We start from the raw sequence: 25,234 nt of genomic DNA, 5'->3' as shown, positions 1-25,234 counted from the left end.
ATGCTGATTTAATTGAGTCGAATTATAATATAATATGTATTGTATTATAAATATGCTGAATATGAGTAAATATATGCATGTACATTCAAGAAACAAATAATAATAATAATAATAATACTTTTGCTATTTTATTTAAAATATGTCACTAAAAAACATACTCTTTATAATATGATCTATTTAAAATATTGCATTCAATATATATATAATTAGTAATTTGAATATAATAATTTTTTATATATATAAAAAATATTTTTATTAAAAATTATGAATATTAAATAATAAAAAAATAAAAAATAATGACAAAAGTGGTCAAAGTTAATTAATTAATTTGGATCTGGCGAAAATTTAACGTAGTTGTTGAATTTATTATGAATTTAACATAGTATTTTATTCTGTGCGCTCAGCAGGCTTTTATGTCAATTTAATAAATAAATAAATAAAAATATTTAACATATTTATATCGTTCATCATCATAAATACAATTTTGAAATTCTACAATATTGATCCATACCACTTTCATCTGACACAATAGATTAAAATAAATCGTACAATAATATATATATATATATTTTATATATCAAATTCCTAGGAACGAAATAATTTGTGAAAATATTAAATTATTATCGTGACTCGACGAGAACGTACAATGGCTTCCCGTTTAGTTTATCCCTTCCCTGCATAGAAAAATAATATTAGAATATTATTGTTTTTATAATTAAAATATAAATTAACATGATTCAATTTGCATCATAAATCGTACGTTGTTAGTTCATAATTACAACCGTGTTGTATAACCGTATATAGTATGTTGAAATCGAGTATTGATTGTGTTGTATAAGATTATATCATGTGTTGTTAGTTTATGTGTTGTATTTGTATTATATTAATACAGACGGTGTGCTGCCGATAGTAACAGCGTTTGCTGCGATGTGTTGTCACAGTGCTGAATTAAATTCAGCAATGTAGCCGCCGTCGATTATTAATTCAATATATTAAAAAAAAAATCATTTTCATTTATATAAAATATATCATTTTAATTCACTATATTAAAAAACAATCATTTTTATTTATAACATCATATCATATATATTTATAGTAAATCAAATATTATTTCTTCCCTCATTTATTTATGCTAAAAATTTTGACACAATTTTTAATATAAATAAATATTAATTAATACATTATGTGTTTTACAGTAAAATAAATACAAAAATGACAAGAAAGAGAAATAATAATATCTTTTTACTAAAATATAAGAATATTTTTCCTAAAATCTTTTTGAAAAAAATAAAATATAAATTAGGGTAAACTGGTTTTTTAGTTCCGTAACTGGACCTCCTTATCATTTTAGTCCCGTAAATGGAACCTATCGCAAACTAGTCCTAAAGTGAAAAGTTTTTACTATATTAGTCCTCCGGCGTTGGAGGACTAAAACAACGAAAATTTTCCACTTACGGGACTAAAATGATAAAAGGTCCAGTTACGAGATTAATAAAACAGTGTATCCTATAAATTAATACAACAAAAAAAAATTCAATTTAATTTTTTTTTTTATTATTCCTATATTCCTAACCAAAATCCAACCTTTAAAGGAATTAGTCCAATATTGCTAAATAAGACACTATTTAGTTCATGCTTCAACTTTGTTTCAAAAAAAAAAAAAATTCTAACTAAGACCGGCTTATAATCTCTTATATTTATCTATTTAAGGAGAAGATGAGTTAAGCGAGAGTCGAGAAGTTTCCAAAGATCGAGCCAAAAAATTCAACCACGACTAAAATTCCACAAATATGTTGAAAAGTGAAAACCACGCATACGTACCTTAAGATCCGGTATTTCTATAACACACGAGCATTCCACAACTTCAGCTCCCGAGCGTTCTGAAACACATAATTTTTAACCTCGACGGGTTGTGCATTGTTTGAAAATGCTAAAAATGTCAAAAATATAAACGAACCTAATAAATTCATGGCGGCGTGGAGAGTGCCCCCGGTGGCAATAAGATCGTCAACAACCAAAGCTCGATCGCCCGGCTCCACGGCCCCAACATGCATCTCAAGGCAATCGCTACCGTATTCCAAATCATATTCTTGTCTGAAAACTTTTCCTGTAATAAAAGGATCGAAGTAAACAACAATGTACTTTCTCCATCGTCGAATTGTATGCTCAAATTTTTTAGGACAAATTCTAACTCCCTCGTTCAATTATTTATTTATCCATTTTGTCGACCTATCCAACTTTATTTTTAGTAATTGTACTTTTCATTTACATTATATATATATCTATACTTTATATAATATAACAAATAACACTATAAAAAATAAATAAATTTAGGAGTAAAAACGGCAGTTTAATCTTTTTAATTTACAGTTATCTATAAAATATGTAGTATTAAAAAAAAGGGTAAACTATTTTTAGTCCCGTAACTGGACCCCCTTATCATTTTAGTTCCGTAAGTGAAGCCTGTCGCAAACTAATTTTATAAGTGAAAAATTTTTGCTGTTTTAGTCCTCCAGCGCCGGAGACGCCCGTATAGCTCGCCGGAGGTGACGTGTCCTTTAGGTCAGCGACACCTGGCGGACACATGGAATTTATTTATTTATTTTTCATTTTTAAATTTTTTTAAAAAACTTATTTTTAATTTATCTATAATTTTATTTGCATTTTTTAATTTTTTTATTTGGTCTAATTAAAAAAAAATTAAAAAAATGAAAAAAAAAAATAAATTCACGTGTCCGCCAGGTGTCGCTGACCTAGCGGGACACCCGGCGGACACGTCATCTCCGGCGAGCCACGCGGGCGTCTCCGGTGCCGGAGGACTATAACAGCAAAAAATTTTCACTTATGGGACTAGTTAGCGACTGGCTCCACTTACGGAACTAAAATGATAAGGGGGTCCAGTTACCGGACTAAAAAAACAGTTTATCAAAAAAAAAAAATTATGTATAAAAATATAATACAATTTTTTACTAAAAGAAAAAACAAAAATGTATTTTTAATGATGAAGTTTTTTTTGAAAATTTAATTACTAATTAAAAAAAACGAAGAAAGAAAATGTAAGAAAGTAAATAATATTTGTTGCAAATAAATATTGAATGATGAGTAATAATTAAATATTATTTTTTAAATTTTTTCAAATATAATAATAGGGTAAACTTAACCGACATTTGCACGCTTCTGTCGACTAATCTATCCAATTATTCAAGTATTTCAATGGAACATTCTTAAGAAAATGTAAAGTGAATTGAATTTATTACATTACCCGGTAATTTGTTTGGCTTTCTCATGGGAACAAACTTCGCTCCAATCGCTAATGCGATAGGCGGGCCAAATATAAAGCCTCGAGCCTCTATTCCTAAGCCGAAGAAAGGATTCGAATAAAAGGAAATGTTTTAATATTACAAGAACATACGAAAATTTTAAAAAGGTTCGGAAGTGAACATAAACTTCATTACAAGTGTATATATTCCATGAAATTTTACAACAAACGACTAACCATTTTCTGGTTCAATAATTTTCGATGATGAAATAGTGAATGAAATTTACTATACAATTCTTATGATCATTTATAAAAAGATATTAATTTTGGTCCCAAAATATTATATTCGATTTGTTATGAATTTATTTCTGGATCCTTTGGATTAGGGTAAGGTGGATCTGGGTAAATGAATTGAATTATAATTAAAGAGTTTGGCCGATCCGGTAGACCAGACTACAGAGTGGATCAACCAATTATTTATCGAGGGACTTGTCGAATCAGGCCTCGAGCCGCCAAAATTCCCAATACGGTCAATATTTAAATATATAATACAAATTAAACGACACACTCTAGTCTATGAGTTATCCTAGCTAATATATATATATATATATATTAAAAAAAGATATTTTTTCTTCATTAATAACTTATCTAAAATTAATTATACTACTTTCGTTTCATAATATATGCATTTACTTTTGCGTTTAGATATTTGAATATTAACAATTATATTAATATATATAGTACAATAATACAAAAAAATAAATGACTATATTGTTACAAGATAAAAACAATAAGTCATAATAAGAAACTAAATATTAATGAATTGTTTCTTTATGATTATTTTAATATTTTAAATACATTCTAATTATTGTAATAATGTAGGTAATAAAGAGTGTATTTAATTAGATACTCTCCATGTGTTAATCAACGCGCCACCATTAATTAATTAATCACCAATAATATCATAATATAAACATGGCACTAAAAGCATACGTGTCATAAAAAATTTTAACATAAAAAACTTTTAAGAAAAAGAAAAAAATTTATTAAATGTGATAAAAAGAAAGTGTTTATTGGAAATTCTCGCAATATTCATTTACAGTATTTTTTTAAAAAAATATCAAATTAAATATTATTATGATTATCTTTTTTATTCCTATAAATTTTGAAGACTCCAAAACATCGAATATAATTATCACGTAAAGAAGAAGGTATGGATTCCGGCTGGCAACATAAATTTAAAATTCCAAAGAAGAAGAAGACGACGTTGTCGCAAATGTCCAGACGAGCACAAAAACAAACAAATAAAGACACATCGGAGACACACACACATATGTTAGGACAAAACAAGAAGTAGATAGGCTGTGTCCAACCATCGTTAATAAAAATATCGACGGGGAACATGGTGTCGGACCCGCCAACCACAAGAACAAAAAAATCAAAAATCAAAACATTGCTCTTCTTATTAATTTAGAATTCGCGCCCATGATAAGGTTAGATGCCTTTCGTACTATTAGAATATGAAACTGAAATTCTCTATTTCAATCATAAGAATACGTACGTATTTATAGTGATATATAAATTGTTTAAATAAGACAAAAATCTTATAAATATCTTAAATAAGATAACTACCATAAATATAACATATTGCTTCTAAATATATCTTAACACATACATTTGTATTAAAAACATACGATAAAAAGATAAGTCGCAAACAATGACGAGTGTAAGAACCATAATTTTTTGCACTAAAGAGTTTTCCATTCACCACGTCAATCGATCTACAAAAGTATTAAAATTAATATAATCGATATAAAGTGAAATAAGTTATGGTTTTTTAAAGAGACAAAAAGGGTAGTGGTTTTATTGGACACTATGCCGCGTAAATAATCTTTCAAGTAATAATTGGCCATGATTGCCTACGGCGAAAAAAGCAAAAAAAAAAGAAAAAAAGACGAATTCATTCCACTTAAATATAATCATTTTAAAAAGCATAAATTGTGCGAAGAAATTCATACTTAATAAAAATTCGAATTTTTTTCATTTGACTTCGCTGGAATTTTGGTGACAACTCAGAAAAAAAAAAAAAAAAAAAAAGTTGCATTCGAATCTGAATCAATTTTTCACTTAGAAAAAAATGAGCCCTTCAAAGGTAAACATAAATCTTGCTAGAAATGAACAAAGGACGAAGAATTCGATGGCGACATTATGGGTGATGGGGCCGGGACATCGTCGTCGCCGATAATGTAATGTGGAACCCATTTACCAACCACACCCCACCATTTAGCCATTTCTTCATCTCCAAATTCATCACTTAAAATTAATTTATATGATAAATTTTCTTAATTTTATGGACAATATATACAATTATATGCTACATGAATGAATATGATTTGTCCTAAAATTAGTTATATGCAAGAAAATTTACCATATAGATACTTTTAGAATTTTCAACACTATTCATTGTCGCATATTTTTCGTTAGATAAAACATAGATAGCATACTTTTTACTATTTTCGGAAAAAATTTAAAACTTTTAAAGTTTCTATCTAAATGTAAAAGATGAAATCTTGATGAAGTGAAAGATAAGCATTGAATGTAAATTGAAATTAAAAATTAAAATAGAAATTGATAAGAAGAAGAGGCAGACCAGCTACGACGGTAATGTTCTTGCATTGGTAACGTTCGATGAACAAATCGATGGTGTCTTTGAAGGCCTTGGGGTCGAGTAAAAGTGTAGTGATGTCTTGAAACCTTATCCCTGCAAAATAAATAAATAAATAAAATTGAGGGAATGAATTCTGCAGTTGATGAAGAGTAGACAATGTGTTCGACGAAAGTACGCACCGGGCTTTGGGAAGTTGGGGACGACTCGAATTCTTGATTGAATTGTCGGAATCCGAGGGTCGTCGTTGGTTTCGAGTGCCGACATGGTTTTCTGGTAATCAGATTAATTGACAGGCAAATCTTCACAATACACCATAAGAACACGACGACGAAGAAGAAGAAAGATTTGAGCTGAGGAAGATACGAAAATAAGGATGTACATTATTTATAGGGATAATTTGGGTGTTTTCTTTTTTTTTTAAAAAAAACAGTAATAATAATAATAATAATTTGAAGGATTGAAATTTTCATTTTATATGATATTTTATTAGATAAAAAATAAATAAATAAATAATCCTTGGACACCGAAGTTGCTGATGTAACATGTCGTGAAATACCAAAAATTGTGTAGGTAATACTTTGACAATATTTAAAGATCATTTATGTCAAAAAATTTTAGTTATGATTCTAAAATGATTATTACATAATAAAATGAGTATATGAAAATTACTAAACTTTATTTATTTGTAATTCATTAATATTATTTTAACTAATAATCATCAATTTATTATTATTTTTTTCGTTAATTCAACTACTTTTTTATTATATTTTTTAATAAAATTTTCATATTATATTATATTATATTTTTTACCTATATTTACGCTTAAATATTTTTTATTTTATTTTTTGTATTAAGACAATATAATATTCCATCTGTTTTATATATCTTAGCAATATTTGATTTTCAGCATGAAAATTTAAATAAATAGTGTAATGAGATGAAAGTGTATATTTATTTTTTTTATTTAATGAAATAAAGTATAATTAATCATTTTTTATTGTATTTGAAACAAACAAAAATAAAAAATATTATAAAATATTTGGGATAGAAAAATTCCGCAAAAATATTTTCAAAATATATTAATTGGATTTTAAATACACTATTTATCTCATTTTTTCTTCCAAAAATATCAATTAAAACACTTATTTTTTATGTTTTATATTATACTAAAAATCAATTTTACATTAAAAATATAACATCAACACCTATTTATATCACATTATATTACTATTCAAATTCAAAATTTTTACTATTAACATCCGAACTCAAAATCAAAAGCGACGAAGAAACACACCTCTGATAAAAACAGGAATTGAGTTGTGGGCGATGGCGTAAGTGGGTGTGGATTTCAATTCTTGAACCATTTTGGGACAAGCATTAGGGATTAGCTACGAGAGATTAAAAAATATAAGATTTTATTAAAAAATAAAAAAGAGAAAAATAGAATTATAATTGAATATTTATAAAAATAAAGAAAAAAAATTAAGAATTTTAGCAGTGACAAATATTAAATGAAAAAATAATTAAATAAGTATAAAATTCTTATATTTATTAGAATAGTAATACTCCCTCCTTCTTGGAACAAGGGTGTAGTTTGTTTTTTGCACGTAGATTTTTGAATATTAGTATTATAATGGATTGTAGTGAAAATGACGAAAATACCTCTATTAGTATTGTGTAATACAAAAGTAATGGCATTTGTATAATATAGTGTAAGTTGGAAAGATATTTATTATGTTAAGTAAGTAGTATAAAAAATGAAAAATAGTAACCTTATTTTGGGACGGACGAAAATGAAAAATGACAACCCATTAATAAGTTTGCAGAGCGTGTTTCATTGTTGGTATGTACGTATGTATGTTTTATTATTATTATTATTATTATTATTATTATCATTATTATTATTATCCCTTAAATTTAGAGCTGTTCGATGGTGACTTCCACTTGGTTCTTTTTAGCATATTTTGTCGAACTCACTCACAACTTGTTATATCAATTTATCTATTTTTATTTTTTATAAAAAATATTGGGAAATTAAAGAACACGCCCATATATAGTATAGGATAAATATATTTATTGAATAATCTACCAAATAATTAGATGACTTTTTTTTTTACATGAAAATGTATTATTAATTAATTAAAATTTATAAAATAGATTTATTTAGTCAAAGTCATCTCCGACTTTGTTGGCTTGTGGTCTCAAATAGTTGAATTATCATCAACAATTGATTCCCTCTCTTACCCTTCAGCTCACTTAATTATATTATCTGTCGTTTTACAAAATTTATATATATACATATTATAATATTTGCTTTGCTTTATTCAGCAAATATTTTTATTTATTGCATGCTTCCTTCGGTCCATTTGAAATTTTGTAATACATTAAAAAATAATATTTTTATTTATTATTATATTTTTTTAGTTATTTACTAATTATATTTTAATTATATATAATTTCATAGGGAGAAAATAGTATTTTATTAGTCGGTGAAGATGTGTAAGAGATTTTTGACATTTTTATTCTTTGATTTTATGGATAAAGTAATTGTAGATGTAATGTTATGTTTGTAATTTAAGTAAAAATTAAAGTATATATTTGTATTAGTATATAGTTACTTTTTTTAAAATAAAAAATTAATATTTTAAATGAGATGAACGAAGATAGTAAAAAAAAAAAAAAGTTTAAAAATCAAACAAACCTGTAAATTTCCCTCAACAAAATCAAACCATATTCAGCGAGTAAACAGTGATCCCAAAACTGTGGTTTGAATTGGTAATTTTATTACACTACCAATTAATTATGTGGTGAGACAAACCCAATCCAAAAAGTATTTAAACATACCCAACCAAATCTCATTCCAATTAAAATTAAATTAAAATAAAAATTATGGCTGCTCCTCCCGACACACCCCATGCATTTTTGCATTCCAACCATCAGGAAGACGATCCTTTGCTCGACCTCGAGGCTTCGCCGGCGCCGGCGCCGGAGTGCCGCCGCCGCCGCCCGGCAGTGACTCTTCTGGCGGCGGCCGCCGGGCTGTTGGGCGTCATTGTTTTGCTCGGGTCGTACGTCGGGAATAATTTTGGAAGGCCCGTTGAGAAGGGGTGTAGCGACCGATTAATGGAGAAAATGATCCCGGAAGAAGATCCCGGAGTGGCCGCCGGAGTTTCGCCGAAAAGATTCCGGCCGACCGGCACGCCGGCGTACCAATGGAAGGTTGAGCTGTTGCAGTGGCAAAAAACGGGGTTTCATTTCCAGCCGGAAAATAATTGGATGAACGGTAAGAGCCGATCAGCTAACGTGTTTAGATATGTTATGAACTCAATTTTATACTATTCATAGTAAAAAAATTTACTAATTAAAATAGTTTTAGAATAATGTAATTTAAGAATATAAAATACTACATCTATTGTCTAAATTTGTTTTTTGTTTTTTTTTGTATTTTATATATAAAAAAATAAGTATTAATTTGAATGAGGTATGAAATATATATATATATATTGAAAACTTATTTATTAAAAAAAATAATATAAAGAATTATATGAATTATTAATTTTTATGAATATAGATAAGATATACCGTGTAAATATGTATATATTTATTGAAAATCGTATTTTAAAAAAATATTGGAGTAATTGATATTTTATGGTCACTAACCAACTTTGTTTTGGTGCTACCATGGATTTCTTGGAATGGATAATTGTGACAATCTTGTGGATTCAGATCCAAACGGTAAGATTTTATTCTTTTTATGCTTAAATTTAATTTCCATATATTTATTTTTTTAAAAATTATATTTCCATATAGGGAATAGTTACAGTACTGATTTGAAAAATTCAATGAATATGTGTGTTGTATAAAAATATGTCATATTTTAAAATAAACTGTTGATGTATGTGATTATAATATATATTGTTAATTTATATATTGTATTATATTATATTAATATAAGGAATGCGCTGCCAGAAGTAATACAATGTGCTATTTGTTATTACATGCTGTGAGTTTATATATTATATGTTATATTATATCAATATAAAAGATTTGTTGCAATAAGTAATACATTGTGTTATTTGTTATTACATGTTGTTGAAAATAGTAATCAATTTTAGTCCCCGCCTTCAATGTACATTGTACTACATAATTAACAATTAAGATCTTATACAAAAATTCATTTATTACTCGAGAGAATCTTATATTGATACAGGACCAGTTCTATACAAAGGATGGTACCACTTTTTTTACCAATACAACCCCTTCGGGGCCATATGGGGCAACATTGTCTGGGGGCACGCCGTGTCTCAAGATCTCATCCATTGGCGCCACCTCCCGGTCGCCATGGCTCCCGATCATTGGTACGACGTCAACGGGGTTTGGACCGGCTCGGCCACCATCCTCGAGGACGGCGAGCTCATAATGCTCTATACGGGCTCGACCAACGAGTCGGTCCAAGTCCAAAACCTTGCCTACCCGGCCAATTCCTCGGACCCTCTTTTAGTCGATTGGGTCAAATACTCGGGCAACCCGGTGCTAGTGCCCCCGCCGGGGATTGGGCCGACGGACTTCCGTGACCCGACCACGGCGTGGCGAACGCCCGAGGGGAAGTGGCGGATCACGATCGGATCCATGATTAACAAGACGGGCATATCGTTGGTTTATGATACTGATGATTTCAAGAAGTATAAGCTCCTCGATGAGTTGCTCCACGCGGTCCCGGGCACAGGTATGTGGGAGTGCGTCGACTTTTACCCGGTGTCAAAGACGAAGATGCGCGGGTTGGACACGTCGGAGGATGGACCCGACGTTAAGCATGTTGTCAAGACGAGCTTGGATGATGACAAGAACGATTATTACACGATCGGGAGTTATGATAGTCATTCGGGCACGTGGAAGCCCGATGATCCCATTATCGATGTGGGTATTGGGTTGAGATACGATTACGGGACTTTTTATGCCTCGAAGACATTTTATGACCCGGATAAGTACCGGAGAATCTTGTGGGGATGGATCATGGAGAGGGATAGTCAAGATGCCGATGTGAAAAAGGGTTGGGCCTCGGTTCAAGTAAGCTATTAGTATATGGTTTTGATTCAGACTATTCATCAAATTTTATTTTATTTTTTTAAACTATTAAATCAAATACTTATTTTTCCTTTAATAAGTCAACCGACACTATTTCTATTTAAATTTGTACTATTTTCAAACTTCTGATAGGCTATTCCAAGAACCATCCTATTCGACACGAAAACACGAAGCAACATTCTACAATGGCCCGTTGAGGAGGTTGAAAGTCTAAGAAACGACGAGAGGGGCTTCGACAAGGTCGAGGCAAAGCCAGGTTCCGTGGTGCCTCTCGACGTAGATCCCTCATCCGAGGTTCGCACATTATCCTCTCACTTTATACTATCATAACATTGCTAGGATGATAGAATCAAAATGGAATAGTAAAAAACGACCAGACAAATGTGATAATTGAATATATATATATATATATATAGTGTTATGTTACCTACCCTATAAGATACCTAAGATCTTTCTTGTAGCTTGACATTGTTGCTGAGTTCGAAATCGACAAAGATTCCTTAGAAAGAACAAATGGCAAAGATGAATCGTACAATTGTTCGATGAGCGGGGGAGCTGCTCAAAGGGGAGCTTTGGGGCCATTCGGGCTGTTGGTTCTTTCGGACAAGGACCAAACTGAGCAAACCCCAGTTTACTTTTATGTCTTTAAAGACCATGAAGGAGATTTCAAGACATTTTTCTGTGCAGATCAATCGAGGTATATATGTGTTTGTGTGTCGAACATTTTTCCTATTGCATCAATTGATGTTGCATTCGATGATTTTGATTCGTTTTTTTTGTTCCGCGACAAAACTCAGGTCATCTGAAGCTCCGGACGTCGATAAAGCCATCTATGGCAGCTCGGTGACGGTGACAAAAGACGAAAAACTTTCCATGAGGATTCTAGTAAGTTTTCGAACCCTAAACCCTAAAACTATATGGGAAAGGAAGCCCCATTTAAAACCCTAAAATTAATAGGAAACAAGTATCAATGAAATTTAACTACATAACCTTACAATTTTATTATTTTCGTTCATTAAATTCACATAAAAAAATCCCATTTCTTGTTCTTTGAGTGGCAGGAAAAAGAATTTTTTTTTTTTTTTATAAGATATACAATCAAAATAGAGTCGAAAAAGAAAAAAAAATATATAAGATATAAAAGTTGTAATTGAGTCATTGACATGAGACTAAATTTGCAATTATCTTAAACCCTAGCAATTTGAGATTCAATGCCACATACAATCTTGTAATTATATATATATATATATTTTTTTTCAACTCTGATATCATGTTAAATAATCATCTCAACTAAAATTTTAAATCAGTAGAAATATACATTATTAATTACGTAATACCATCTTCCACCCAATTTGATTACTAACTTAGAAATTGTGCGACTCTAATGCAGGTGGATCACTCGATTGTCGAGAGCTTTGCGCAAGGAGGGAGGACTTGCATAACGTCGCGCATATATCCAACAAAAGCTGTCTACGAGAACTCTCGAATCTTCTTGTTTAACAATGCAACCGACGCTAAAATCACAGCTTCGCTCAAGATATGGCAAATGAATCAAAATCATTATTCGTATGCGCGCATACTTTCGGTTCCCTTATTCGCATATTTGCTTCCAATTTTGCTCTTTCTTGTTGTGGTCAGCAATTGATATATCTCTTTGTTGAGCTCCTCACATTTTACGACGACCTCAACAATTTTTTTTTGATCATAAATCAATCATATGCAAACCCTAATTGCATATGATGAATCTATGTACGGCTTGGATCGATTTGATGGATAATAAATTGAGTTTGTTTTCGAATGATCGTCCTACATTTGTTGAATGTTGGTTTTTTATAGCTTTGAATTTTGCAATTTTAATCATGAATATATGTATATTCCATTTTTATCGTTGTCCTATAATTTTATATGTTGTATTTTTTTTTTTATCACTTTTTCCTTTATGAAATTTATAGAGCTCGTGATTGTCGATCAATTTCCAATATAAAAATAGCAAAATATTAACTCACTAAAATAGAAAGCTACGTTGTTATTATGATATTTCACTATGCTACTTGGTTTCTCATCAAATGTCGAATATCTTTCTATCGTCCTAACAATTGATCGACACCCTCGAGCCTCATCATACTAATGGGCCGGGCCTCAAGCTATCTAAAATATAGGCCCTAATCTATCTATTATGTAATGAACATTTATAATCACCGTAATTTTTATAAAAATATATTATTTTTTCTTACAAAAAATTACATTTTAATCATGTTTAAACAAAAAAAAAAAAAAAAAACTTGAATAAAATCTAAATCTAAAGATTTCACCAAGTAAGCACACTCAAATACAAATACAACATGCAAATTTATAGGACAAATTGGTAATAGAACGTATACATGTATATGTATGTATATATAAATGATTAATTAAAATTGAAAATATTACCATGTAATATGCAATTCATCTTAATAGGGAAAAATAAAAGTTTTAATTAACTCATGGATGTGAAGGGTCAACGAGATTTATGGGTGGATCTTTTATTTATTTTTTCTGCATAATAAATGACCGGTAGAATAGGTCTTCTTGTTGAGTCTGTTGAGACTTTTTCGAAACTGCTATTTCTTTTGTAGTGGCTATTTAACGCCCAGCTCGATTACTGAATAAATCGTCGAAGCTTCCTCGTGCATATTGATTCTTTTCTTCCTTCTTTGCTCTAACAGGATGTGCTTAATTAGGCATATATAGCTCTACGAAGTATATGTTGAGTTTGTTTTAAATGTTTCGATAAAGTCCAATTTAAATACAATAGTCAATATAATTGAAAACTAAATGTGAAATGATCAAGGTAGCTAGGACAAAATTTTCTAAGGGATAATATGTATGCATATAAGTTCACACCATGGTTTGTAACTACTCACATATTAACCATTAAAATTAGAACAACATATTCACCCAATTCCCTAACAATAAGATAAAATAATTGCCCTTCTAAGAGATCACCTGATAGTGTAGGAAATGAACTTGTAATCGTAAAGTTATGAGTTTAAATTCCGATATATCTAGGTCCACTTGCCATAAATGATTTGTTGTCTTATCAGGCCGAGGCTTTACCAATGCTCACTTTAGGTTGCAACTTCCCACGTGATAAAAATAAAATAATGACAATAATATGAGGTTTGTATTTTTACTATATTGACTAATTGAGTTGATTATTTATTTAATAATATATATTTATATATCGTAATAAAGATATATATATGATTGTATAAAATTGGAAAAAAAAAAAAACAAATGTCGAAAGAAAATGAAACTATAAAACTATCTTGTGGTTGGCTTTTATTTATATTTTTATATTTGTATTTAAAAAGTAATTTAAGATAATATTTTGTGAAAAAAAAAAAAAATTTAATAAAAACTCGTAACGGAACAGCAAAAAAATAAATGAAAATCAATAAGAACAAAGCCATCGCATAAAAACAAACGTTCGAAAACATAAGTATTTTGCTATAAAATTTACCACTCAGATTGTCGACATTTCTGTTGCTAATAAGGATGAATAATGAACATCCACAAAACAAAATCCTAAGTTAGCAAAAACACCAACCATATAGAGCAATTTTACCTGTCGAAACCTACCGGCATTGCTCGGAGTGTTCATCTAATATTGGGGTAGCTTAGAATTTGACGGTGGCTGGAGTTTCGGGTAAAATTACGCCAGCCAAGAGAGAGCGCCGATCAGTATAGTGTTAGCATTAAGCGAAAGTTCCGAGTTATTAGGGGCGAGGCATTAGCCTTCGACCATCATGTTATGCATTAGTCCTCGGAGGATTGGTATTTTCTGTTTGTTCCGACTGTGGCAGCCTCGGCTTTTGCTTCAAGAAGCTTTTTGAGTAAATGGAACCAAACACAATAACCTGATCCATTGTTGGAATAAAAAATGAGATGATGTAAGGGGTGAAAAAATCGAAAAATTATATAGGTTAAGGGGAGAGAGGTCGATGCTTACTGCGCCGATCAGTTGTTCAATGCTCAGTGGGTGCGCAAACCAGACACAGGAGAGCAGAATGCTTACCAACTGCATCGATGGATAAATAACATTACATGGAGACGGCAAGAACAGCAAAAATGGCGACTAAAAAAAAGTTTAAAATGGTAGCTGCACCTGTCTGGTGGTCATTATGGTGGCAAAAGTCAGCGCACCGAAATTGCGGATGGTGTAAAATATAAAGAACTGGCTCACTGTAGCAACCTGCAAGCGAAGAACGCGTCAACCACAATGTTAGGAGAAAGAAATCGACTAGGATTGAGAATGGAGAATAGAGTGAAGAGGGAAAGTAACAGCTCTGATTTTTCGAACTTAGATTTGTAGAAGTGAAATGTTGGAGAACTTACAGTTGAAAGAATAGCAATGTCTAGGAAACAATCATTGTGCCGAGTGACAAAATCTATGGCCATGAGAAGATTGCCTTGCAAGATTAGACCTATATAGAAATCAAACAAAGCCTTTTAAAAGATAATGGGGGAAAAAGTGGAAGACATGGATCAGATGTAATTACTCATCTACAGAAACATATGTCTGCAGAAAAAGGTAATCGGTAAAGGAGATTTTACAAGGTGTTAAAGCAATCGAATGCACTTCCGTTTAATTTAAATAAAAATACCCAAGTATCAAAATAACCAACGACACAAGAACCTGAAACATGAACACATCATAACATTTCAATTCTAAAAAAAATTTTACCAGTTCATTCAAGTTTAATATATAAGAGCATAACAAACCTATTGAAGCCATCAAGATCCAAATTGAAGAAAAGGATGGACAACTTACCAGTGAAACTGATCATGCAAGAACATAATGTTGTATAAAATATCTGATTATGTATCCCCATATCATAGCCTTTGAACAGCTTGTCCTGAAATGTGCTTGTGAAGCCATCACACCTGCAAAAGACGAAGCCAATAGCAGACCAGCAGCGTAAGTTATCGATCCCTGATTTGCAGATAATAATACATCAATAGGCGCTCAATTCAACGGATACATTATACAGAACCATATACAATAAGTAGCAGTAAAAATAGGAGTTCCAGACAAATTATTTTCACTATCTGATTGAGTTTGACCATCAACACAGAGCAACAAGGAGAACAAGGAGGCATTCTTGAGAAGGCAAGTGTTTATTATCTACATTGACAACGAAGCTGAAAGTGGGGCATATGAAGAAATATCATAGTGAAAGGCTTTTGATGTTTCAGCAGAAGGAGAACAGATTATCTAGAGCAACTCATGGAGAGTTAACCACGTGGGACAAACTATGGTCATGTTTGAAGTTAGTTAAATATAAGTTTCTATTTGGACCGGGATTTGTACTTACTCCGAGAGCAATTTTACAATCTTTTAGTTCTATGATTTTGGCACTGCTAGGATTCAAATCAATTTGGCTGAATTGATACTTGTATCATACATGACTAGCTTCAACATCACAAAAACAGCTACCTTTGTACTGATAAAAGGGATAAAACTGCTTTTCAAGCTTCTTTAAACAACTGCAGTTAACAGGCTCAATACAAAATTATTTGGAAAAAAAAAAGACATTTAACTAATGACTACTTTGTACAAGGGCTTACGACAACTCTACAGTAAAAGGCAAGGACCGCAGAATAAATAAAGTAGTTAAAGTATGGTGCTGAACTTTTAAAAAAAGCATATTTTGGTGGAATAAAGATATTTCCTATTGTCAATTATAAGGAATTCTGTGAAATTAAAACACTAAATAAAGGTAGGCATACCCCAGGTAACCAATCATCAAGGAAATGCCCCAAATGGTGCTTTCCCTTCCTCTACTGTATGGGCTAAGATCACCTGCTGCCTACATTGGAAAGTTGTCAAGTATAATGTAATAAACTTTATCACCACACAAGATATGAGCATTCTAACCACATATGCTATTAAGAATCAATTAACTATAAACAGATATAAGATATCACATCAAGATTTTTCAAATGCAACATGCCGTAGTTCTAATACAAGATAAGGATGACATCCAAAAATCAAACAGAATCTTGAAAAAATTTGCCTTCTCTAGACCTGTTTTTACAAATGGTAGTTTCAAAAATAAAATTTAAAATTAACATATCCCTAAAATCTTTAAAAATGAGATATTCAGCATGTCATATTCAAACTAAAGAAGAACATATTAGATAGAATCCCTACCGGAAATAATATAAAAATAGAGCATCCAAGAGTAATCAGGAAGGCAAATAGGTAATCAGGCCCGGTGTACTTCTTTTGCATGATGATTGTACCCCAAACCTGTAATAAAGTCAGAATAAGAAAATTGTTAAAGGAGAGTCTCACTCTTGACTGACTATTTAATTGGATAATAAAGTTAAGTTAAAGGAAATACTCATTCAACTTACAATATAGAGAGAATTACATTCTAGAAGATGGACTACAATAAAACTTGACAAAAGCTTTTCCTATTCTCTAGAAAAGCTTTTGTCAGAAAAGGTTTTGTCATGTTTTATCTATCAGAATTCACTTTGGCTAAATGACACTCGCATACTAATTGATGCTAAGAGGGGCAATTAGTAAAGTTTCCTCAGTAACGAGCAATAACAGAATACAAAGCAAACTCACCATTACAGGTATCATTTTTGCACACTTTGCAAGGGTCTGCACAGGGAAACTAACATATTTAAGAGCCTGGAGAAAGTAAAGCAAACATTTTTCATGTTAGTCACTTGTAATCACATCCCAGAACCTTATATTGAAAAGAAAAGCCTTCAAACCAATAGAAATTAAATAAGAAAACATTATCTCAAAGTAAATTTGAATATTATTACATAGCAACCAACATAAAACGAGCAAGCTTACCTCATATTGACAAGTTGTAGTTAGAATATTAGACACAGAAACAACACAATATTTGTAGATTGGAGCAACAGGGTCAACAACTGTTTTGTTTGCCTGGAAAAACAAAAATAAAAGAAATTTCAACCTGAGATTTCAAACAAATTCTAATGTGCATTCAACGAGATACGTTTTTGGAAACTTTCATGTTTGATTAACATTCGGAATCATTTACGTTTGGTGTATCAGTAAATGCTACGGTCGAACTTCTCACTTTTCATACACTACATAGTATTGTGAAAGAATATCAAGTAAAAGATGCCACAGAAGACATCAAGCCAATGTACATTATGTCCACTCATTAATAAACCATTAAAACTTTCATCAAAATTTGTGAAGAAATACACTGAATTGATTATCTAGTAAACAACAGTAAATAAAAATGATTGTACATTGCTCGCAATTACCAAAAGAACTCCAGCAGATACGGCAGAAGTTGTTATACGGTTGCAGAACACAAGAAATAATGAATACTTAAAATATTCTTTCTCCGGACCATAAGGAACTCTCATGATCTTTTCCTGAAACAAACAATATTCAGTCAGTTATCCCAACATCTACTTGATATGAATGAAAAAGATCACTCAGACACATATAAAATAAATATCAATTCCCACACTAATAAATCAAATCAGGCAATTCGCATATTTTGACAACACAACCAAATAGGAATGCAACATCTCTACACTATCATTATTAGTTTACAACCATTTAAATTCACTAATCTCTTCTTTTCTAAACTGATTCTCCCTTACTTTTTCTCTAAAATCGACTTTCAAAGTCACTGATGATTAAGGAAATCTACACGAGCTACGACATAAAACATGACATTGTCCAATATGGTTTTCTGCATTCATATCAATTAGTTGCTTGATTGTTAAGTCACATTATCTCCACCAAAACAAAGTCAAAACCGTAAGCCCATACTATCCAGACAAAATCCTAGCTCCACCTTTCAATTAGCCATACAAATCGCCTATTCAAGTTTGAATTAAGATATCAATTAGTATAAAGTCAAAAAGTTTTCCTTCTTGTTCATAAACCACACCCATCACTAATTCACAACATACACACATACATACATATATCCACTAAGTGCACGAAATTAACCTGTAAAACGCCATAGATGAGAAGCGTTGACATGATCCCCGACACCGCGAACCCCACTTTTACGAACTTATTCTCTTTCCATTTCTGTATCAACTGTGTAGGAGGCTCCGCCATTTTTCCAATCCAGTCATCCGCCGCCTACACCACCGACGACACTATTCGCACAATCACAAATACAATCCATCACCCCAAAAAAATCACACTAAAAATCCATCACCCCAAAAAAATCACACTAAAAATCCATCCCCACAGCCGCGGGCGTACACAGCAATGCACAAATAGAATTGAAAAATACCTTCAACAATAAACGAATCTGGGAGACAAAGCGTACCTACAACAGAAGCACGACGCGAGCGGCCTTCGATGAAAGACCCGCCGTTCCACGGCGCAGGGGATGATCTGAAATTGATTTGATCGCCGGCAGAATTTTTGGGGTTCCGAATGACGCCAGTGGGATGGGGGGGTTTTCTTGTTTCCTCCCTCCTTTTTCAAAAACAATATATTTTTTTTGGCACTCTACAAATATAATAATAATTTAATTATTCGTTTAGATTTTAAAAATGGAAACAAAAAATTAGTTGAAATTATCCAGAATGATGGGAAAAGTCTTTTTTTTAATAAGTTTATTTTTAATAATTCTTCAAGTGTGTTGATTTTATATCTTTTAAATTTTATTTTTTTATTTAGAAATAAGAAATTATATAATAATATAAAATTAATTTTTATATTAAATAATTAACTTTTTATAAAAGAAATAAAATAATATATATATATATATATATTGGGTTGAATGAATATACCATATATTACTGCATGTTTCCTACTTAAATAGTTTTATTTGCATTTAAGCTTGTAATAGCTTATTTTTACTTATATTAGGTCATATTTCAAAAATAGTGCAGACGTGGGACAACTCAAAAATAAAAATATTTTAGTAGAATATATGACACAAATAGAGTATATTTGTATTACCTATAATTTTTTCACATAAAAAATAATAAATAATTAAATAAACACCCTCTAAAATATTTAATAATATTTTTAAAATTTATTATTATTATTTAAATATATGCATATATAAATAGAATCAAATAATTTGAATTTTATTTTTCTATGAGTATCTTTCGGGGTTTGGATTTTGAACTTCAGTCAAAATTTTAAATTAAAATAGTTGCATAATATAAATAAGTGTTAATATAATATTGTAAATATAAAATTAATTTTTGTAATATTAAAAAATAAAAAATAGAGGTTTATTTAATATTTTTAAAAAAAATTGATAAATAGTGATGTTAAGGGAAATTTCCAAAACAAACACACCCTCTAGATTTTTTTTATTTTATTTTAATTTAAAATAAAATTTTAATTTGAGTTTTTATTTAAAAAATATTTTAAATTTATATTTCATAAAAAATATATTTTTTTATTAAAATTATTATATAAAAAAACACCCTGCTATAAATAAATTGGTTTATTTAGATGATAATAATAATATAAAAATTGTTTAGCAAATGGTCAAACCTGCTAAAGGAAAACGAGAATGTTGTCGGATTCATATTTATTTATTTTAATTTATAAGCCACGTGGCAAAATTATTTATTAATTAATTATTAAGAATGTGTTGCTTAATATTTTGACTTATTTTTTATATTTTAAATGTAACAGGCATGTTTGGTTTCGATTAAGTTTGCATTTTTAATTTTAAAATTAGTTTTAAATAATACTTCCTCCGTCCCTCGTCCGAAACACTGTGCAACATTTTTTTTTGGTACGTCATAAACATTCTGCAATATTTCTAAATTAGGAAATAATTAATTATATTTAATCTATATCACTACACTTTATTCCATCTTATCATTCTAATAAAAAAAAATATATATATACACTTCTCTCTCAATCACATCACCTAATTACTCAATTATCCTACTTAATAATTAAAAAAATATGTTTTTAATTGATTGTATGACTTTGATTTGGGCCAAAATTGTTTGTTTGGGGGATTGGATTGGATTTACACTATTCATCCAATTTTTTTTCCCAAAAAATATCAAATCAAACACCTATTTTTCATTTTTTATATTATACTAAAAATCAATTTTACATTCAAAACATCACATCAACACTTATTTATATCACATCATACAACTATTCAAATTCAAAAATTTTACTATTTAAATCTCAACTCAAAATCCAAACCCCCAAACAAACACACCTTAAATAAATTTTATCTTTTCTATATATATATATATATAATAAGTATATAATCTCAAATCAAATTCTTATATTATACTAGTAGTTAAATAACAAGGAGCGACTCCTAGCAGGAGCAGTTGTTGGCCCTAATTAATAGAGAGTTCATATTTTAAAATTGTATTATCCATTATTATTATTATTATTATTATTATTATTATTATTATTAAATTTTAAATTTTTAAAATTAAATTTGAACTTTTAGTTAATATTTTTTCTTTTTCGTAATTATTCAATTTAATTTTAAAATTAAATTTTAAACTCTAATAATAGGTACTTTCTTATATCTTTTTCCTAATTATATCTTACCATATATTTACAAATTTAATCATCGTCTACGTTTCTCGACCTCACACTTTGTCTACTGCATCCACCCACTCAAACCCAACTTGCCCCACCTTCTTTCTTCTCTCTCTTTCACCCTCACTCAATCATTGCTTTTTGAATCTTCGAATAGTCCGTCTTTCATTTTTTTTTCTCAAATACTACCTAGACCATTGCATTCAATCTCTTATCCAATCGACGCCAATAACTGATATTATTTTGAAAATACATTTTAATCATGTGTTTACAGGGACCTATAAATAATTTTTCGCTCAGGGCTCCAAAAAAGTTCGAGACGGCCTTGTAAATAATATATATGAACAAACAAAAAAGCGTAATAAAATGTTTGAATTTGATTTTTTTTTACTTGAAATCTAGTTTAAATAATATTTTTTAAATATATATAAATGTATTTTATTTAGAATATATAAATATTACATTTAAAAAACAAAAGACATGTGTGCGAGAATGTGTGCAGGAAAATATAATGAGGTTTAGAAGCACGCTGAATGATTATGTCTTCTTTGGGATCAAACATTGCTTCAAAGGGAAAATAACATTGCATGCATATATAATAATATTTTTGTCTATTTTTTTTTACATTTTTTATTTTTTTCATAAATTTTAGGGAATACAAATTTATTAGTTTTTTTGACGATTCTGTTTTATTTAGATTTTATTTATATTGTATTTAAAAGTATAAAATAGGAAAAATTGTGTGCAAGTAAAAAAAAAATTATTGAAGTTTTGCGACATCTCAAATTAGAAATAATAAAAATGTATAGAATTTGCGGATGTAGATATGCAATTGTATTTTATTCCTCAATATTATATACTACATTTGTCGATTTGAATGTGTAATTATTTATTTATTTTTATACAAATTAAGAATTATTATTTTTAAGTAAAATGTAAAAATATTTAATTATTTTAGAGAGACTGTATTTACTAAACTAAAAATGAATACATCAATTATAGACTGTAGAAAAAATATATAAAAAGATCTTTCTATATATAAATTTACACTCGTTGCATATACACATGGAAGTGGTTTTTGTAAGATACAGAATCAAAAATACTCGAAAAAGTGATAATTAGTTATAAATAAATATATATATATATGACTAAATTTACAAATTTTTTTGCAGGCTTGAGACACAATAATGATGGTGTGTTCCCTTTGATGAATACTCTCATCCAACATTATTCATCATAAACAAAAACAAATTTATTACCACATCAAACAAACAAATTGGATAATATTTCAAATCCATCTTTCCTTATAAGCTTCACTATATGTGTCTATATATATATATATATATACATATACACACACAAGTCGTAAGCAATGCATGCAAGGCTCGACGAAATTTCGATAGCGCAAAGGTATGTTATTTCGAAGCATAGTACTCAGAAACCTCGATTTTTTAGGGTTTGTTCATTTATGTTTTTTGAATTGTTTTTATACTACGTATTTTTTCGATAAAATAAATTTCCGGCTAATATATATTATATCTATAAAAAAAATTTATTAATAATATATAAATGCATATCATCGCAAAGTATTGCCAAAATATTATAAGATTAATTTGGTTAATATGCTAGTATACCTCAAAATTCATCGAACAACTTGATTTAGAGGTAATGATAATTTGGTTAGCATGGTGAATCAACGAGACTTTGTTTTTATACGTTTTAAACTCAATTTTTTAAAACTATTTACCATATATTTTTCTCTAGATTAACTATTTACATAATTAATACTCTCTCCGTCCCAGATACCGTGTCTGCTACACTGTATATACGGTATTTTAGGAGGGGTGTAATTAGTAGATAATTAAGAATGTATTAGTGAAAATAATTATCCTATAATATAAATAATTATAAATTAAGATAACTAATTAGTTTAATTAAAATTAAAAAAAAAAATTAAAAATTTAAAATGAGATTAAAGTGTGTAATCATTTTCCAAAAAAGGAAAGTGACATGATACGTGGGACGAACAGAAACAATAACGTGGACATGGTATTGGGACAGAGGAAGTATCAAATATTTTGAATTCATATTATTACTAATTTTAAAACTACAAAACACTTACAAAATATATTTTTGTGGTTTGTTTTATTTTTGTTTGTGTTTAAATTGTTTATTTACATTCTGATTTAAATATTATTTTTTATATGATGTTTTATAATATATATATATATATATATAATATTCTTTTATTGAGAACTATAGCCATTGAATAATTGGTAATTATATTATGGGAAATTTGAAGAAGTGAATATTAAGGATTGATTCTTAATAGAAACTAATTTCAATTTTTCTAAACTATAAAAGTACAATATCATGCATGTATCATTTTAAAAATAAATCACTTTATAAATTCACAGATTAAAACTACATTAGCCAAAAAAAACACCATATAAATTTTGTTTTCATCAAAAGTAAACAAACCCTAAAAACTTTTATTTTGAATTCGATTATACTATAGCACTACAAAAAAATAGTATATTTGTAACGGAATTCAGTTCCTACGGTGTACGCAACTAACGTAATTTCATCTCTATTTCTGTTTCTAATGTCATTAGTAACAGAAAAAAAATAAATTTAGGGATGAAAAAACCTCGTTACAAAAATGATATTTTCTATGCATATATATATATCATAATTAATGGTTTCCACTTCCACTGGGAATTGTACCATCACTAACTAGGAGTTAATACTGTAGATATATATAAATATATCTATAAATGTGTGTGAAAATTTGCAATTTCGTATATTGTTATTTTAAGTGTAATTTCATGCATAAATATTTGTATCATGTAAATTCAAAAAATTGCATGATTGCCACCTATAATTCAAGATTAAAAGAATATATCAATATATGTATATATATATATATCCTGACATTATCAAAATATGAACCCGAAAAATTACAAAAAACAAAACTATTAGATTTTCATTTTTTTTTTTAATTTGTAAATAACGCTATTTTAGTTTTACGTTTAATATATAATATTACTTTATTAGTCAACATTAAAAAAATATATTATTTTTTATATTATCAACATAATTTTTCATATTTTACATAAAAAAAAAAAAAAAAAAACCCTCAAACTAAAGCACTAAACAAAAACATCCTATATAGCTATAAAAATATATTTTATATATTTTATAAAATACTATATCTAATTAATTATTTAATGACGAGTACCCGATTACTTTTGGTGTAGAGTTTTACGAGTATATGAATATTGTAGTTTAATATATAGTTGGGTGTACATTTTTTGTATGTAATGATTTATTTGCCTCCGCATTTTAATTTAATGTAATGATATATATATATATATTAAAGATATTTGTGTTGTAAAGTGTTTTTTTTTTAAAAAAAAAAAAACTTTTCAAACAGACAAAGGAAATACATCGTATAGAATAGAATACACACAAAGTTAATTCTAAAAGCAATGTTTTATAAGATATTAGACAAAAATATAACCAATATATATTTAATGAAAGCTTAAATACTATGATTAAACACATACTACCTCCGTCCGACTCTAAAGGTTTCATTTACTTTTTGTGTGTTGATTTTTTAATATAAATTATTTTATGAAAATATAGTACCGAAAAAAACAAAAAT

General features: G+C 29.1%; 3 protein-coding genes across 5 annotated transcripts; 1 reads left to right on the top strand and 2 right to left on the bottom strand.

Annotated features, from left to right (window-relative positions):
- Window positions 1-465: 465 nt before the first annotated feature.
- On the bottom strand, window positions 466-6,271 carry LOC127243469 (adenine phosphoribosyltransferase 4-like). 2 transcript variants are annotated; one of them, XM_051263504.1, is made up of 6 exons: window positions 6,107-6,271; window positions 5,910-6,020; window positions 3,263-3,355; window positions 1,958-2,107; window positions 1,822-1,880; window positions 466-674 (listed from the first exon to the last, which is right to left on the bottom strand). In XM_051263504.1, exons 1-6 carry the CDS (start codon window positions 6,189-6,191, stop codon window positions 621-623), a joined length of 552 nt encoding a protein of 183 aa, XP_051119461.1. In that variant the 5' UTR covers window positions 6,192-6,271; the 3' UTR covers window positions 466-620. The 2 variants fall into 2 exon arrangements, with proteins under 2 accessions (XP_051119461.1, XP_051119462.1); XM_051263505.1 differs by having other exon boundaries at window positions 3,263-3,349.
- A 3,982-nt stretch (window positions 6,272-10,253) lies between these two features.
- On the top strand, window positions 10,254-12,657 carry LOC127243562 (acid beta-fructofuranosidase-like). Its single transcript, XM_051263648.1, has 5 exons — window positions 10,254-10,994; window positions 11,145-11,306; window positions 11,474-11,709; window positions 11,810-11,897; window positions 12,403-12,657. The coding sequence occupies exons 1-5, from the start codon at window positions 10,269-10,271 to the stop codon at window positions 12,655-12,657; spliced, it is 1,467 nt and encodes a 488-aa protein (XP_051119605.1). The 5' UTR covers window positions 10,254-10,268.
- Window positions 12,658-14,471: 1,814 nt separating this feature from the next.
- LOC127243492 (UDP-galactose/UDP-glucose transporter 5B-like) lies at window positions 14,472-19,501 on the bottom strand. 2 transcript variants are annotated; one of them, XM_051263543.1, is made up of 12 exons: window positions 19,349-19,501; window positions 19,018-19,172; window positions 18,315-18,428; window positions 17,872-17,964; window positions 17,635-17,700; window positions 17,209-17,307; window positions 16,785-16,864; window positions 15,826-15,938; window positions 15,390-15,478; window positions 15,160-15,246; window positions 15,004-15,072; window positions 14,472-14,911 (listed from the first exon to the last, which is right to left on the bottom strand). In XM_051263543.1, the coding sequence occupies exons 2-12, from the start codon at window positions 19,129-19,131 to the stop codon at window positions 14,804-14,806; spliced, it is 1,032 nt and encodes a 343-aa protein (XP_051119500.1). In that variant the 5' UTR covers window positions 19,132-19,172; window positions 19,349-19,501; the 3' UTR covers window positions 14,472-14,803. The 2 variants fall into 2 exon arrangements, with proteins under 2 accessions (XP_051119500.1, XP_051119501.1); XM_051263544.1 differs by having other exon boundaries at window positions 19,018-19,155.
- Between the last annotated feature and the right edge of the window lie 5,733 nt (window positions 19,502-25,234).

This window comes from Andrographis paniculata, unplaced genomic scaffold (genome assembly GCF_009805555.1).
Source record: "Andrographis paniculata isolate CXL003 unplaced genomic scaffold, ASM980555v1 Contig95END, whole genome shotgun sequence".
Taxonomy (NCBI): Eukaryota; Viridiplantae; Streptophyta; class Magnoliopsida; order Lamiales; family Acanthaceae; genus Andrographis; species Andrographis paniculata.
The sequence above is the reverse complement of the archived record's forward strand: the minus strand, read 5'-3'. Positions and strand labels throughout refer to the sequence as shown.